This window comes from Camponotus floridanus, unplaced genomic scaffold (genome assembly GCF_003227725.1).
Source record: "Camponotus floridanus strain SB8 unplaced genomic scaffold, Cflo_v7.5 scaffold7, whole genome shotgun sequence".
Classification (NCBI taxonomy): Eukaryota; Metazoa; Arthropoda; class Insecta; order Hymenoptera; family Formicidae; genus Camponotus; species Camponotus floridanus.
Window position 1 is genome coordinate 2,469,053 of NW_020229838.1, and position 16,091 is coordinate 2,485,143.

Sequence of the window (16,091 nt, forward strand, 5' to 3'; positions counted from 1 at the left end):
CGAATCTTGAACTTATTACCTCATGTATCTTTTAAGTTAATTATAAAGCACAAAACGTTAAGTATGGGATGGGACAGAGGCAGCTCGGGCAGATGTTATTTATTGCGTTATTTACTGCATTAGATACGTGTACGTATATGTGTATATATATATAGATATAATATTTTATAACTATGTAGTTTTTAGCATTATATACACACGCAAATATGTAATAGTCTGATGCGTACAATATACAGTGAATACGGTCTACGTTAACGCATTGAATTCTCCATCAGTTGATATTGACTTACAACTGATTATAAGCTTCTTAGAAGCTAGATTGATCAATTTCTTTCTTTGTAAATTTGTTAATTTTAATAATTCATTAATTTCAATAATCATGCTTTGATATTATAATTAAGAAATTTACAAAAAGTGAAATTGATCGATTTGATTTCAGAAGAAGAAAATTATCACAATACAATTTCTATATATTTTAAAAGAAATAAGATAAGGCGTGCAAAAGTACTTTTGTATGTTAAATTTTGAACATTTGGTTGATACAGATATTAAGAGAGAAAAAAGACGAGAGAAACTTGAGAGACTATTAAGAATTGAGTACAATATTGTTAAATTATATTCCGCTTATACGGTAGATTTTATATTCTGTAACTGCTTAATCCCCCTTTTTACTACAATAGTACTCTATTATATAAGAAATAATATTGCGATATAAGGAATTAGTAAAAGATTACAAAGTGTACGCGTAATAAATTCGTGATTTCTATATATATCATATGCACATAATATATAAGACAATCTGTTATGTCAGTCTTGTGTATGCTGACTGTATGTAATTCTATCGTCTATTTGCAAAAAAAAGGAAAGGAACGCGATAAAATATAAATAGAAATATATTAATATATAAAAGTTAAAAATATATTATCTATAATGAAACATATCCGCAAATATACGTTTTAATAAAATTAAGGAATCGATATACATATATAGATTAAAATATTTAAGATTTCAAAATAAGTTTTCCCACATGATATTATTAATGATGTGTGGATGTAAGTTTACATATATTTAATGTTTCTTATCGCGTCAACGTTTGCAAATTTGCGACAGAATCACAATCGCTACGTAGTCACCAGATTTGCCATTTTCTAATCTATTTACTAGGCAATTTTTGGTTAAATAGAATTGTACAACAATACACGTAACGATCATAAAAATATGTCATCGCTGACTTATATTACACACGATTATTTAAGCACTCAGCGACATTTTGTATAGTACTTTAAAGCATATACATATCGCACGTATCATAATAAGTATATCGTTACATGTATAAGTATGGATCGTAAGTTAACATATTATTTGTGCGCCATATTCCAATGTTATAACGTATTGTATTGTACAAAGAACATAATATAACGTTAAAGCTGTAACTAAATAAGTATAAGTATATATCTTATTTCAAGCGAGATGAACTCTAAATTCTTTCTTAACAATTTTAAATTGTTTTCTGTCATATATTTCTAATTTTCTGTTTAGCATATTTTTAATCTATGTTAAAAATCTTCAAAATAATTTTTTTTCAGTATTGAAACAATTATTATCTTTTTAAATAAGTATATCGTAGAATATTTTTTTAAAACAAAATTAATCTTAGATATTTCGTATAAGCTCACGAAAGAAAAATATATAAACGTATACATTTTCTTTTTATATTTCGCTTTTTTCGAGATTATTTAATGAGATAATATATAAATTATATTATCCGAGATATATATGTGCAGCAAGATGAAAATGATAAACTTTTCTTTATAAGCATGCACTCTATTTTTATAAATTCACATTTTATTCCAAAATTATAATTATAAATATTAATTAATCGAGTAATTTTATATTTCCGTTTATTAGATTCAACAATTTTTAATCACTAAGACCTAATTGCACCAATGTTATTTTGGTTTTAAGCGAGATTTAAATATATATCTGTCTTTATTTAGAAAGAAAAATAGAGATGGATATATATTTAAGTCTCGCTTATATCTAAAATAATATTGATGTCTCCCAAATTTATTAATTGGACATCTATTGTTAATAAGATTTCTATTGTTCGCTAGATTCGGTGTGTCTTGTTTCAAAAGTTGCCGCCATCCTGCTAACCAATCCGATCGCCTGCAAGCAGCAGTGATTGGAGGACCTAATCGTGGACCTAAAAGACCTTCGATTTCGCGCCGACGTCGAGAGATACGCTCGAGGCGCGTATCTTGTATGCGCGCGATCTCGACCGTTAGAAAATTGCGCCATTTTTTTTTCAGTTACCGAGCGAGTCGAATTGTTTAGCGGAAAGTAGCCGTAATCGCGTGCACGCGAAAAGACGACCGGGAGCTTGCCCTCGGAGCGGTGTTTCCAAGTCGCACGGACGATCTTAGTTCCCGTTTCTACGTTAACTTCGCGGGATAATCGTCCACGTGCGCGGTCAGAGAGCATCGTCGAAGAGCAGGTGGGATTGATCATCGATCGAAATAAACGAGAAAACGAAAACAGGCGTCCGGGATCTGCCTGGTTGCATGTAATCACGGCCGAGCCGCTAAACCTTGTTTTACAGTAGGGATCGCGATTACAAGACTCACAAGCGAGGAACAAAATGTCGGTGAACGTGGACACGCTGAGCGATTCCGAAGTGCGGATGAAACTGAAGGAGTATGGTTACGATGTGGGACCGGTGACGCATACGACCCGCAGTACATACATTAAGAAATTGAAGAACCTCATCGAGACCCGCGGCGGTAACAGCGGGGGAGGAGGAGGGCCCCGGCAATCTTTGGCCGCAAGGTGAGCTTTTCCTCAGTGAAGATGTCCTGAAGAAGCTTCTCCTTTAGCTATGTCATATTTATATACATTCTTCGCGCTCGTAACAAGCATGTATTTGCTATCTGAAAGAGAAAGAGTGGGAGAAAAGTCAAATGTTAAATCAGAAATGAAATACAAAAAGTCAAATGCTAAATCAGAAATGAGATATAATTTTGTCGAGTAACATTTAAATTTCACATATATTAGCACGCTAGTGTCATTTTTACGTTTACTCATGGATAGATAAAACAATTTTCTTCTGATGTATTTATATCAGAATTATAATTTTCAATATTAAATAGAAAAAATGTATAGATCGACACAATATTTATGTCTTGTTTTGTTTATGAAATATGATACAAAGTTTTTTCTTGTTGCACGAGTCACTATTTAATTTTCTTGAAATTATTATGTTTTTGAAATAGATAGGATAATATTTAAAAGCATTTATTCTGTCAGATCAGAAAATCTCGCAAAGAGAATTTCAATAATATTAGTAAGATGGACTCTAGAAAAGTTTGCTTTATTTTCAATTATATAATTAGAATATTTTTAAGTAATAAATAATAATAAGAAATACATATATATTTTATATTTGCATCTTTATCCAATATTTTTTTCCATCTGTGTATTAGATATAGCAGCGATGATACAGACGACGACACAAACAATGTCATTAAGAAGAAAAAGAGTGCAAATTTACGTCGGCAGACGCTAGCGAATCCCATGCCTCCACCTTCGATTATTCCTGATGTTACAAATGTAACAAAGAAACTAGTTAAAGAGAATATATCGCCATCTCATTCAGAATTCAAGGATCCTAATGCAATAGATTTCGATAATTCGAGCGTGTCTTCTATGACTCGTGTAACATCAAAAACTACACACAATAAACTTATCAAGACACAAAGATCATCCTATGTGTCAGATGGTTTAGAGACTGGATCAGACTCGGATGCAGTGGAAGATACTGGAAGCACACATGCACGTTCATATGATAGGTACCTATCCAGTCCGAGTAGCAGATTGTCCGATTCTCGAGTACATGATCGTGGAATGTTTGATTATGATCAAACATCGAAAACCAGACCTGTTCATATAACAAAGGACACGAAATATAATGTTTCTCCTTTAAAACCAAGTGTCTCCTCGATTCAATTTACAAAAGAAGACGCGAGTGGAAGAGATACAAATCAGAGAGACCTTCTTGCAAACTATGAAACTCCATTTTTATCAGAGTTTACAAGAAGACTTAGTTCACGATCGCTGATAAATACATCACCATCAACATTAAAAAGTAAGCGCATTTTCTTCTATATGTATGGTAAAATCTAATATATTTTAATTATTAAAATTATTTGTTTCAAGCATAAGAAAAATGTAAAAGTTATACATACAAAATTTGATTAAAAAGAGAAAAGAATTTTTTAAATTGTATCATGTGGGGGAAATACATTTATAATGAGTTTTAATTTTATTTATTTCAAATTTAGGTATAATTTATTGCTGATATAATATATTGATTCTATATTTTAGAGCTTTTAAATATTGTTATATAATCATAGTTTTATTAATCAATTTAATTTTTCTTTAGGAGAAATGTTAAAGAAATTATATAACTTTTAAACATTATATATCTTTATAATTAAGTTTAAAATGAAAATTTTATTAAATTATATGAAAATTAAAAAAATTTATAATTTTATTATGTACATTTTTCTGACACTTGTGAAAAGCATATATTTTTGATTAAATCAGTTGACAACATAGTTGTTTAAATGGGAGGATTTTAATAATTATATTGTATTTTAATAATTATATTAATGCTATAAAATCGCCTGTTGATTTGCAAATTTTAATTTGCAAAATTTTTTTATTTAGATCCTACATTACGACACACTCTGTCATCTGGTCTACCAGAAGTAAAAGAAAGAGATTCAAATGGTCATTTTTCATCTTTAAGGACCATGTATTCACCATCGAGCCAATCATCAAGGTATATATAAATTATTATTTTATTTGAATTATTATATGTATAATATAATGTAGGCAAACATTGTTTAGTTCGAGACACAACGCGTCATCCGTCGATAGAGTCCGGGATATCATTAGTAGAACGACTTACAAACCATCAACGACGAATACAAGGGAAGATGTACGAAACAATCAGAATATTGTATCAATGGGCCTTGTGGCAGTACTTGCTTTATTTTTTGTAGTCCTTGCAATAATATATCTGGGACTTGGTAATCAAGACGGAAAAACTGAGACCATTCCATCAATCTCAACGGGTAGGTATGCAGAAACTTAAAGAAATATTTAAAAACAAAAGGAAAGATATACATATGTTTGCTTCTCATAGATAACGGAGCGCAAAGCGCATAATATATACGCTTTTTTTAAATCAATATATAGCCTATAATAAAGTCGAAAATTATTGTATACTTCTCTATTATTACTAATCGTTATTACTAATCAATCTCTCTCATTACTATTTTTATAAAATTAAAATAACCAAGATCACTAAGATTATAAGTTAGATATGCAAGCAGATCTTCAAATATGTATTTTTCTTTCTCTATATTCATGTATAATAAATGTCACATATTTCTTGAATTAATTTGGATATTTTATTTCCTTTTCCCGTTTTCTTTGTTACATATCTCTTTGCTATATTATATATCTATCTCAATATATTTCACTATTTACGAACGGGCGTTTAATTTAGTCCACAATATAATGCCCGTTTATGCATACATACATACACACACACACACACATATATATTTTATATATATTTTTTATACATATTTATATATATCTAATGTTAAGAAATAAATTTATTTCAAGAATTTGAGAAAATTGTTGATTTAAGAGATATTACCTAATTTTTTTAGTTTTAAAACAAAATTCTTTATTATTTTGTCAAAAGATGTGATAATATGGTTTTGTTATATTTATCGAATTTTGTAATCTGCAAAACTTAGTGAAAAATTTTCAATTATTTTTCTAAGTATTCAAATATTTTTTTGAATTTATGTGCAGTAATCTATTTAGCAATTGCAGTTTATTTAATCTTGTTAATTTATTTGTGTTTATATATAGAGGAAAAAGGAAAAATACTTTGAATCATAAAGCAATGAATGATATTTCTCTTTTAGATCAATTTTTTAAAGGATTACAGTTATTTTTCGGAATAAAAGTTTTATTATTTGCAGAATATTTCTTGTTGTAACATGGTTTTTGTTTAAAAAGCTAGTAATTTGTCATTTGAAAACACGTAAAAATTATTATTGGTCCGTGTTATATGTATTATATAGTTTATTTTATATTATATATATGATATATGTATATATTAATGATCTTAATTTATAATGTTATATACTCCTGTATTTATAGATAACAACATACCACAATGTTTCGTTGTTGACTCTCTGAATCTTAAGCAACCTGGAGTAAATTGTGTATTGAAACAAAACATAGAGTCTGTGTTGCAACTTATAAGACGCTTGCATCCTATTCTAATGAAAAAGGCAGTGTCTAAAATATGTGAGAACTCAAATGAGAAACCATATTTAATTGATAAGGATATTATAGAGATGTTTATGAGTGAGAAAGTAGTAAGTTGAATACTAAAAGTAACTACATAACTGTACATAACAATATATATAATATACTATCAATCATAATTTATTTTGTCTTTAGACGAGCCTTGAAGTGAAGGATGATCTGCATAGTGCACAAGTTTTAATCTTTAAAAATCCTAAATGGGGTATTTCGCTTATTGATATAAATGACGATAATGGAGAGACTTTCAAAGAATTAGATGCTTTGGTAAATACATAATATGTCAATCCATTATGTGTTCATATTATTATATAAATATATTAATTATTTTTGTAATCGTTGCAGGAAGAGATATTGTTTGCTCGTCATAATGAAAAACTGGGAATGACAATTCTAAATCCTGAGCTGCCAATGCAATGCCTTGTTAAGAACAAGCTTTTTACCATCTTTTCCTCTCTCCTTATAGTGGCAATTGGTAAAGTTCTAACAGACTATTTATTTGAAAAAACCTATTGAATCTATCTCATTAGAAATTTCTCATATGCATGTTTTGATGATAATGCTTAATTGATGATAATGCATTATTTATGTACTTATATAAGATCACTATTTGTTATGTGTGATACATTATACTTTAGTAAAGCAGTTATGTCTTAAAACAATTTTATGTTCTGTTGATATAATTTTATTGTTAATATATCTCGTAAACTGATATTACTCTGTAATAAAGCATTTCTTTCTTTAATTACAATTATCATATAATACAATTAGTGTAATCTATTAATATTTGGATATATAATGATTACATATACATGATATAAATAAATAGATAAAAAAAGAAAGAAATGCCATCTTACAAAATTTTTGTTTGCAAGATAATATCTGCTTATAAGATATATTCTGTATAATAAATAGAAATATATATGTAATGAAAGATTGTAATAGTGGCTATGCATCTTCAGTTTTATTAACAGGTATTGGAATTTATAAATCATATCTTTGGTATTTAAAATATAAAAAATGTACGGAAAGAGAGGTATTTAAGCTTGTTAGTGAAATTATAAGTATCGTTGAGACGCATCATCAAAATGCGTCCATGCAACCTGGTGGTGCACAGGAAAGTTTTCTCGCCATAAATCATGTGCGAGACAATCTTATTCCACCAAAAGATCGCAAAAGAATGACAAGTCTCTGGGAGAAGGCAGTGAAGTTTTTAGACGAAAATGAATCTAGGTAAAAAAATCCATCGTCATTGTTTTATATGCGTATAAAAATACAAAAAAATAACGGGATATAATTCTGATTTTCAGAATTCGACGAGAAGTACAACAAGTGGCAGGAGAAGAGTTTCATGTATGGCGATGGTTGCCGAATAATGCTTTAAATAAATCTCCTGTACAGAACGCGTCTTCGGGTAAAAAACCGAAAGTTTGGCAAGGACAAGCATTTGAAACGATGGAGGGTTCAGTTAATAGTTTGACTTGTTCACCAACACCTTGCTTGAAAATCAGACATATGTTTGATCCAGATATGTAAGTCATAATAATGTATATGTATATTTATAAATGTATATGTATATTTAAGGAAGATTGACAGTGTGAATGATTTAAACTGTTATGATTTAAATATTAAACTGCGATTGATTTTAATTGTTCTTTGTTGATAGTGAAACCGAAGATGATTGGGAAACGAGAGTACAGGACGCTATTTTGGAAAAATGCGGGGAGGGCGTAAAGATACTCCATATTCGCGTAGACATCGGTAGCCGTGAAGGTTGCGTTTATATGAAGTGTATGTCGCAAAAAGATGCCGGTGAAGCTTATAGAGCGTTACATGGATGTTGGTTTGATGGTACGTGTTATAAACTCATATTCTGTTTTCTCTGTACTTAATTTTTCAACAAGATATTGTTTAAAAATTATGTATTAATGATTATTCATTAACTAAAATAATATAAAATATTTGCACATACTATTTAGATGATATTAATGTAAAAATTATTACAAGGATATACGAAATATTAATGTAAGGATATTAAAAATAGATATGTATATAGTGTAACTTGATTCAATAGATTAATGGAGGTGTTTCATACAACCTGTGCCAATGTTAATTCTTAATGTTAATGCATACATGCATTAATAATATTAAATAACAGTCAAGGTCTTAATATTATACTGGAATGTTTAATGGATTCTTTTTCTTTTTTTCCTAGGTAAATTAGTAACTGTGAAGTACCTGAGATTAGAACGTTATCACGAGCGATTTCCGGATGCTGCTCGCTGTATAACGCCTCTCAAACCAAGTAACAATCAACGATTATCCCTACAAGCGCATTATTGGCAGAGTCCTGCAGAGGCAAATTAACAACTGACGTTTCTGTTTGGATACTCACAAAAATATGAACTCTTGTATCTGATCATACGCATAATTACTTGCTGACCAGAACTGACCTTTTTACTCTTTTTCGTTTCAAAATATAAAATATCTTTATGTGCTACAGCACAATACATACATATTACAGGATTGAAAACGCTTCGATTTTATAAAAACATTTTCCTTAATTTGCTAATTTGTGTATTATATTCTACTTTATATGTTTTAACATGAAGACAGAGAAATTGTGTTTTTAATAGTTTAATAATAATTATTATAATATTAATAATATAACAGTAATGTTAATATAATTAATTATACTTTTAAAGAACTGTAAAAATATTTTAATCCAAGTTTTTTTAATAGTATTTTCAAGTAGCAATACATGTGCATAAACAACTATATATCGCGTTTTTTATAGGCCTATCCAAATTGATCAGTAATATAAAATATGCACAGAAAAAATTATTATTTATTTGATGTACATAGAAAATTGTAATACAGTTTCCTTGATGATTGCTTGACTTTCTGTGAATATTATGATTACATCATCATTAGTAAAGGTACAATGATTTAAAGGTATATATTAACAAGTTAATGCCTTTTCTTGATAATCATGTAACTTATTTTTTATGATATATCCCATAGAAATGTATAGTTTTATTATTATTATTTGTATTTAAAAAATATATGAAATTAAATAATTTTTTAAAGTAAGAAAAGTTTATGTACAAGAGGAGAAAGGGAAAATTAATATTGTTTAAAGAGTAAACAGAAAAAATATATGAAGGGTATAACTAATATATCAAATGAATTTGATTGAGACATTAATAATCACAGAGAGCATCGATATCATCATAAATTTGTATTACATTCCTTTTCCATAAAATTTCTTATCAGTCATATGATTTGACTTTTTTTGGTCACGATATTTGCCGCGAGGGCGTTGCACGACGAGATTTTCAAGTTTGTCATAACACGTTAACGTAACCTAGAATCTAGAGCTCGATTTGCGAATGACGAGGGTGTTACGAGTGCGCTTACTTAGCTAAATGCCTCAAAATAATTGTACATATAAGACATTAAGAGAGTAGCGAGGAAGGAAAACTTTGCATAAAAAGAATTAAAAATGAAGTATTCTACTTCGCCACCGGCGAGTCGATGTCATTCACCTGTCCCGACAGAATTCTCATCTTCATTGCCAATGCCCATCGTTTACAGGTACTATGTCATGTCATTTGTACGCGTATTAATTTTTGTTTCGTTTGAACATCTTTTTACGAAAAGAACGATTATCACATTATAGGCATAATTGTATGGGTGCTGCGACAAAGTGTTACAAGTATTTGAGAAAACTATTGAAATTCGAACAAATGGACTTTGAGTTTGCTGTCTGGCAAATGATATTTCTATTTGTAGCACCGCAAAAAGTATACAGAAACTTCCAAAACAGAAAACGTATGTTATCACTTAATAAGTATGCTAAAAGATATATCGTGACTTATCTAATACACTATATGTTTTTACAGAAACAAAATCACAATTTGCAAGAGATGATCCTGCATTTTTAGTGCTGGTTACATGCTGCCTCTGCATCTCAACCATTGGTTTTGCTATAGTATTAAGCTTAAGATTCTTCCAATTTGTGAAGTTGTTATTTTATATGGTTTTCATCGATTATATAGGTGTGGGATTATTAATAGCAACAATATTTTGGTAAGTGTACTAAATATCTTCAGATCTCTTGTCACATTGTTTTTACAAATTATATCTTATAATAGTTTTATATAATAAGTTTTATATTTTTTCTTTTATAAGGTTTATAACAAATCGCTATCTTAGGATAGATAGAACTCAAGATGTTGAATGGGGCTATGCATTTGATATTCATTTAAATGCAGTATTTCCTCCTTTAATTATACTTCATATCTTACAATTATTTCTGTACAATGGTAGGTCTTACATGTCTCTCTCTCTCTTTTATCATCTCAAATAATATTTAATATTTTTAATTCTCTTTTACAGCTTTGATAAACAATGATACATTCTCGGCACGATTTGTTGGGAATACTTTTTGGTTTATAGCTGTCAGTTATTATATTTACATTACATTTCTTGGTTATGCAAGTAAGTATATACATTAAAAGTGCAAAGTTTTTACTTTGAATAATTGATTTTTGTTTTCTTATTATATATATTTATTGTTTTCTTCATATTTCAGATATTGAAATACTTCATAAAACGCATCTGATATTATCCACACTACCAATAATATTGTTAATATATATTACTACATTATGTGCAGGTATTAATGTTAGTTACTTAGTTATGGAATTTTATCGTTATCGGGCTTTATAAATACGTTTTGTCATGACTGCGATGTGTATCGATTTTTTATTAAATATCCGCCTTTTGCGAATGGATATTAAAATAATTACACCTAAATTACATCTAAAATGCGATAAAATTTGTAATATTTTTATTTTGCGTTAAAAGTATAATTTTTAATATTTATTTTTTCTTTATGTATTTATATTAGAAAATTTTGTTAAATGCGACATTTCAAATACAATTTGTGTAATAATAAAAAAAGTCTTATATATAAATTTATTATGAGAGAAATCTCAATATAACATATATATAATACTATTTTTTTATTGCTATATATAATACTATAATAATTTATAAATATGAATAAAATTTATAAATATAAAAATAGCTATGATACATGGAAATTTAGGCCCGTTCCAACAGTGGCCAGTTAGCTTAACTAGTAGTTAAGTAGTGATGCCAACCACTGAAACAAAATTCGGTAAGCTAGGTTAGATCTTGACAAGTTGCATTTTCGCAAAATATACATAAGTGAAATATTGAAAATATATATACATTTATTTACAAAATTTATAAATTTATTTCGAAGAATGTCTAGTAACCTTAGCCTAGTGAAAATTAAGCCAATCATCTTTGTCATATAATTTTTACCAGTAAAGGAAGAAATTGATTGGTTATTGTAAAGATGCAATTTCATTGACGCTAAAAAGTAGCGTCAACCATTGGTTGAACAAAGAAGTAAGTAGTTGCTTCATTGTTTAACCAATTGACGCTACTTTTTAGCGCCAATGAAATTGCACTTTAACGCTCTTTCGGCGTATCGCAAGAGCTAAATTTTCACCTCGTAGAGCTTCATCATAACTTTCGAATCTATGCTTTATAACTGACGCTAACGCCTGCGAAGCATCAATCTGTGAACATCAATGAATTAATTGTATACTTCAAATTGTGTATCTATGATTTATTATTATCAACAATTATTATTTTTTTTGCGGCTTCGTGTTTAATTTTATTTGCTTGACTTCTTTTCTATTGAATATGAGTGCACAAGCACATTCTTCTGCAAAAATGAAAGAATTACGGTTACCAATCTCGAGGGTAAAAACAATCATGAAAAGTTCTCCTTATGTTGATACTGTCGGACAGGATGGATTGTATTTGGTTACAAAAGCTACGGTAAGAATGAAGTATATAAACTAAAAATCAAAGAATATATTTATATAATCGCATTACGATAAGATTTACGATAAGATTGTTAACAATAATTCATTCAGTGTTAAGAGGAATTCAATGATATAATGCATGATCATAATTATATAATAGATTTCATTATTTTATTAGTATTGCTTCGATATCTTATAGGAACTCTTCATACATTATATAACAGAAGAGGCACATATGCAGAGTAACAAAGGATCTTCTTTGGATTATAAACATTTGGCAGAAGTGGTACAGACAAACGACACATTGGAATTTCTCAGAGAAATAATGCCCAGAAAGATTACAGTCAGACAGTTCAAAGAAATGATGGCAGCTAAGAATGCATCTCACAGTAGTTCTTCCGAGAGCAGTTCGGATTCAGACAGCGATAGTGATTCAGATACAGATTCTTGTTCAGACAGTGACGAAACAAAAGCAGAGAATGGGAATACGTCAGGTAGTGAGCGAGAAAGTGAAACTAAAGAGAACGGTGCTTGTCATTCAGATAGTGAAAGTAGTATAAAAAGTGATAGCGAAGACAATAAGAGATGAGTATCATTGCTCTCTTTATATTCAGCAGATAAACATTCTGATTATTTAACAAATTTACGAGTATTCTTTTTGATAAAATTATCTGTATAAATTTATTAATATCAAGACTTTTTGCATATCTATATATCAATAGAAATAATTAAGCAAATCAAATAACAAAATGGTCCAAAAGACTATGAAAACTTATCTTAAAAGAAAAGATCTTATTTTTATATGTCTGTAAATGATCATAAATGTGAATCGCCATTTTATATAATAAGCATATTTCAAATATATTGCTTTCATTTATATTTCTATATATCTCATAATATTTTTGTACATATATATCTCATAATATTCATTGATATCACATAAGCACATTCATTTAATTAATTATGTGATTATTGTTTCTTGTATTAAAAATCATGGTATTTATTTATAATTGCACACTTAGTATATATATAAAATTGGAGATTTTATATATTATAAAAAATAAATTGTGCAGATATCCCTATATCTTATTTTATTTAGGGTATTTAATAATTTTTGTATCTTATATAACAATCAATATACATGTAGCATATGTCTTTAAAATTTTCGTACAATATAAAGATAATAAAGTTAATTTATGTAGCTTATGTATGAATATTAAATTATACTGTCTATATTTATTATAATAAAATACATATGTTTAAATAGACAAATACAGTTGGATTGCTAGTCTTGATGCGATTTTATCGGTTTAGATGTGGTATCGGTCTCGCTTAATTTCACAGCTAAAAAATAAATCTCGGCTAATGCAATGATCAATGCGCAAATTATACCTAGGAGTAATCTAAATCCGAAGTCTAGATTTCCAACCATAAGCTCTATCCCAATAAATCCAAAAACAAAGCCGGTTATCACAGAAATTATAAATTGTGCAACAGCAATCAATTGTTTATTTATCTGCTTCACTGTAAATAATATTAAAAAGAGACATTATATATATATATATATTAATAAAAAAATAAAACAAATAATAATAGAAATCTTTTGGTTACTTTGATATGCAATGCTATCTTCTGGTAGAAATTTCCGCATAGAATCGATGTTTTTTGTCATGGTTTGATATTCCCTAGCATTTTGTTGTGCTTTTAATTTTTGTATTCTGGCCTCCAACTCCGGATTTCTTGGCGATTCCTTTGGTATTGGCAATATCACATCACAATCATTGAAAAGTTCATGCAAGTAAATCATTTTTGTCGCGGTTTTTCTATATTCCTTTAAATATTTGTTCAACCAGCTAAGATCTTCAATTTTTAATGTAGCATTTGTAATCTTTTCTTTCTTAGATTTCTTAGATTTGCATAAAAATATGATACCATCTGGAGCATCGTTTATGTCTTTTACATTATTTAAGATAAAATCTATTAATCTTATAGATGGTTTTATTGTTATAGTAGGATCTGTGATTGATTCTAATGGCATATTTATGTAAATTTTTATGTGAACTATTCCTTTTTAATAACTTGCATAGATTAAATCTTTATTAAATGTTTAAGTACTAAAAGATAATGTATAGATTAAGGATTAATGCTTAATCTTAGGGAGTAATGTGTAACTTTTTTTCCAAATCAACATAAAATTCCTGTATCTCGTTTTCTTTTTCTTGGAACGTTTGATCTACTCTCTGACACTTATCGCTCATATCATTTATGAATTTCTCCCACTCTTTTCTTCTGGCTAATCTGTTTTCATTCAACACACTGTCCTGTAACATCAAAGTATGAATTAAAAATTTATAATCTCAAAAATATCAATTTAGGTAAACATAAAATATATTTAATACACATACACTATCAAAATTTTCTTCTCTTTGTAAAACACGGCTACACATACTCAGTGCAACATCCACATTTGCTTTAAGACTAGGTAAATGACAATCTCCAAGTTGTTCAGTACGATCCAATTGGCTTTCTTTCAATTCTGTTGAATATTCAAGTATTTTAAAAAGACGTTCCACTTCTCTATCAGCCCTTTTTTCCTAAAACAAACACAATTATCTAAATTTAACGGTTTCAAAAATCTACATAAATTAATATTTTTAAATTGTTAATATATATAAAAATTTCAAATATATTAAATCGATATTTACTTTGGAATATATGAAAAGAATGGCATAAAAACTGATAGTTAATAATTAAAAGAAGAAGTTTAAATTAAAGAAATTGCGACTGTGGACAATAGCAGTTATAGTTTCTGTTAACATCTTTATTTACAATGATACTTTAAATGTCAAACATTAGGTTATGTTCATATATCATATTTTAATCAAATATTTTTTAATTAAATCTAGTTTATAGTCCTATCAACATTGCTCTGATGATTAAGATAATATTGCTTTGGAGCTCGCAATCGGGGCGCTTACCTGAAATTCTCGTAAGAAAAATGTTATTTCTCCTTGGACGAACGGACGATGATCGAATAATCGGCTCCAGATTTCACCCGTGTCTACGAAAACGTGATCGCGTATGATACAATGACTATGATATAATACTTAAACGGTAAAAATGTTTATTTTTGTATTTATAGGGATACGTATGTATTTATAATCATACAATGATTGCCGCACCTTTGGTTAGAGCCGCCATGTCGATATCGAGCGAGGAGTGGAAACAGACGGCGCATCGTCAGGCACTCCTTCGTCGTCACATGACTAGGTTGTGCCACTGCACTGATTGCATCGTCGCTTGTACCGGGTATCATGGTATTATGGGTCGCAGAATTGGTGGAGAAAAATCAACGGAAAAATCAAAAATCGAAAAAATATATTATAATAAATATATTATAATTATATTATAATTTTTGGATAAGAATATTCTGCGACAGTTTCATCGAAGCTTGATAAAATTTTACTTACAAAGAATGAATATCAATTTTATAAAATGTACAGTTTTTATATACCTATTATATATTAATTTAAATGTGTATAATTATAATAATATATTATTATACATTAATATAAATAAATATAATTCCAGAATCTTTATTTCCGGACTTCTATCGGAAAGAAACTTATTATAATAAATTTTCTGAAAAGTTACAGAATTCTAAGCTCAAATTATAATACTTTGTATCGATGTCAATATTTATCGGTTGTTTCTTGGGAAATTCGTAGCCAACTTGATTAACTGTACACAAAGATTTTTAAAATGAAAATAAGTTAATTAATAATAAATAAATAATATTATATAGTA

The 16,091-nt window shown here is 28.6% G+C and overlaps 5 protein-coding genes across 8 annotated transcripts; 3 read left to right on the plus strand and 2 right to left on the minus strand.

The window, feature by feature from the left end:
• The first annotated feature begins 2,300 nt into the window (after positions 1 to 2,300).
• LOC105256172 (inner nuclear membrane protein Man1) lies at positions 2,301 to 9,049 on the plus strand. Of its 3 annotated transcripts, none has more exons than XM_011265892.3 (12): positions 2,301 to 2,497; positions 2,603 to 2,829; positions 3,483 to 4,144; positions 4,729 to 4,843; positions 4,897 to 5,138; positions 6,247 to 6,467; positions 6,553 to 6,681; positions 6,760 to 6,889; positions 7,377 to 7,647; positions 7,725 to 7,946; positions 8,081 to 8,265; positions 8,630 to 9,049. In XM_011265892.3, the coding sequence occupies exons 2-12, from the start codon at positions 2,642 to 2,644 to the stop codon at positions 8,779 to 8,781; spliced, it is 2,517 nt and encodes an 838-aa protein (XP_011264194.1). In that variant the 5' UTR covers positions 2,301 to 2,497; positions 2,603 to 2,641; the 3' UTR covers positions 8,782 to 9,049. The 3 variants fall into 3 exon arrangements, with proteins under 3 accessions (XP_011264194.1, XP_011264207.1, XP_011264199.1); XM_011265905.3 differs by having other exon boundaries at positions 4,912 to 5,138; XM_011265897.3 differs by having other exon boundaries at positions 2,606 to 2,829.
• Positions 9,050 to 9,530: 481 nt separating this feature from the next.
• Positions 9,531 to 11,165, plus strand: LOC105256168 (protein unc-50 homolog). Its single transcript, XM_011265879.3, has 6 exons — positions 9,531 to 10,011; positions 10,097 to 10,248; positions 10,320 to 10,506; positions 10,609 to 10,742; positions 10,816 to 10,917; positions 11,012 to 11,165. The coding sequence occupies exons 1-6, from the start codon at positions 9,920 to 9,922 to the stop codon at positions 11,146 to 11,148; spliced, it is 804 nt and encodes a 267-aa protein (XP_011264181.1). The 5' UTR covers positions 9,531 to 9,919; the 3' UTR covers positions 11,149 to 11,165.
• An 836-nt stretch (positions 11,166 to 12,001) lies between these two features.
• Positions 12,002 to 13,145, plus strand: LOC105256159 (chromatin accessibility complex protein 1). The gene is made up of 2 exons (XM_011265866.3): positions 12,002 to 12,297; positions 12,484 to 13,145. The coding sequence occupies exons 1-2, from the start codon at positions 12,160 to 12,162 to the stop codon at positions 12,871 to 12,873; spliced, it is 528 nt and encodes a 175-aa protein (XP_011264168.1). The 5' UTR covers positions 12,002 to 12,159; the 3' UTR covers positions 12,874 to 13,145.
• Positions 13,146 to 13,387: 242 nt separating this feature from the next.
• On the minus strand, positions 13,388 to 14,347 carry LOC105256139 (transmembrane protein 199). The gene is made up of 2 exons (XM_011265833.3): positions 13,896 to 14,347; positions 13,388 to 13,808 (listed from the first exon to the last, which is right to left on the minus strand). Exons 1-2 carry the CDS (start codon positions 14,320 to 14,322, stop codon positions 13,570 to 13,572), a joined length of 666 nt encoding a protein of 221 aa, XP_011264135.1. The 5' UTR covers positions 14,323 to 14,347; the 3' UTR covers positions 13,388 to 13,569.
• Positions 14,348 to 14,400: 53 nt separating this feature from the next.
• Positions 14,401 to 15,615, minus strand: LOC105256145 (biogenesis of lysosome-related organelles complex 1 subunit 5). 2 transcript variants are annotated; one of them, XM_025413719.1, is made up of 4 exons: positions 15,453 to 15,615; positions 15,263 to 15,345; positions 14,690 to 14,878; positions 14,401 to 14,605 (listed from the first exon to the last, which is right to left on the minus strand). In XM_025413719.1, exons 1-4 carry the CDS (start codon positions 15,598 to 15,600, stop codon positions 14,438 to 14,440), a joined length of 588 nt encoding a protein of 195 aa, XP_025269504.1. In that variant the 5' UTR covers positions 15,601 to 15,615; the 3' UTR covers positions 14,401 to 14,437. The 2 variants fall into 2 exon arrangements, with proteins under 2 accessions (XP_025269504.1, XP_011264157.1); XM_011265855.3 differs by having other exon boundaries at positions 15,467 to 15,563.
• Between the last annotated feature and the right edge of the window lie 476 nt (positions 15,616 to 16,091).

What these genes read in the sequence shown, in the direction of transcription:
- LOC105256145 (XM_025413719.1), bottom strand. Translation starts at nt 15,600, where the DNA reads ATGATACCCGGTACAAGCGACGATGCAATCAGTGCAGTGGCACAACCT. An exon ending in TTTTCTTACGAGAATTTCAG is followed by an intron (nt 14,879 to 15,262) that starts GTAAGCGCCCCG and finishes TGTTTGTTTTAG; the next exon opens with GAAAAAAGGGCTGATAGAGA. An exon ending in GAGAAGAAAATTTTGATAGT is followed by an intron (nt 14,606 to 14,689) that starts GTATGTGTATTA and finishes TTGATGTTACAG; the next exon opens with GACAGTGTGTTGAATGAAAA.
- LOC105256139 (XM_011265833.3), bottom strand. Translation starts at nt 14,322, where the DNA reads ATGCCATTAGAATCAATCACAGATCCTACTATAACAATAAAACCATCT. An exon ending in AGATAGCATTGCATATCAAA is followed by an intron (nt 13,809 to 13,895) that starts GTAACCAAAAGA and finishes TATTATTTACAG; the next exon opens with TGAAGCAGATAAATAAACAA.
- LOC105256168 (XM_011265879.3), top strand. Translation starts at nt 9,920, where the DNA reads ATGAAGTATTCTACTTCGCCACCGGCGAGTCGATGTCATTCACCTGTC. An exon ending in CCAATGCCCATCGTTTACAG is followed by an intron (nt 10,012 to 10,096) that starts GTACTATGTCAT and finishes ATCACATTATAG; the next exon opens with GCATAATTGTATGGGTGCTG. An exon ending in TACATTTCTTGGTTATGCAA is followed by an intron (nt 10,918 to 11,011) that starts GTAAGTATATAC and finishes TTCATATTTCAG; the next exon opens with ATATTGAAATACTTCATAAA.
- LOC105256159 (XM_011265866.3), top strand. Translation starts at nt 12,160, where the DNA reads ATGAGTGCACAAGCACATTCTTCTGCAAAAATGAAAGAATTACGGTTA. An exon ending in ATTTGGTTACAAAAGCTACG is followed by an intron (nt 12,298 to 12,483) that starts GTAAGAATGAAG and finishes GATATCTTATAG; the next exon opens with GAACTCTTCATACATTATAT.
- LOC105256172 (XM_011265892.3), top strand. Translation starts at nt 2,642, where the DNA reads ATGTCGGTGAACGTGGACACGCTGAGCGATTCCGAAGTGCGGATGAAA. An exon ending in TCTCCTTATAGTGGCAATTG is followed by an intron (nt 6,890 to 7,376) that starts GTAAAGTTCTAA and finishes ATGCATCTTCAG; the next exon opens with TTTTATTAACAGGTATTGGA. An exon ending in CATATGTTTGATCCAGATAT is followed by an intron (nt 7,947 to 8,080) that starts GTAAGTCATAAT and finishes CTTTGTTGATAG; the next exon opens with TGAAACCGAAGATGATTGGG.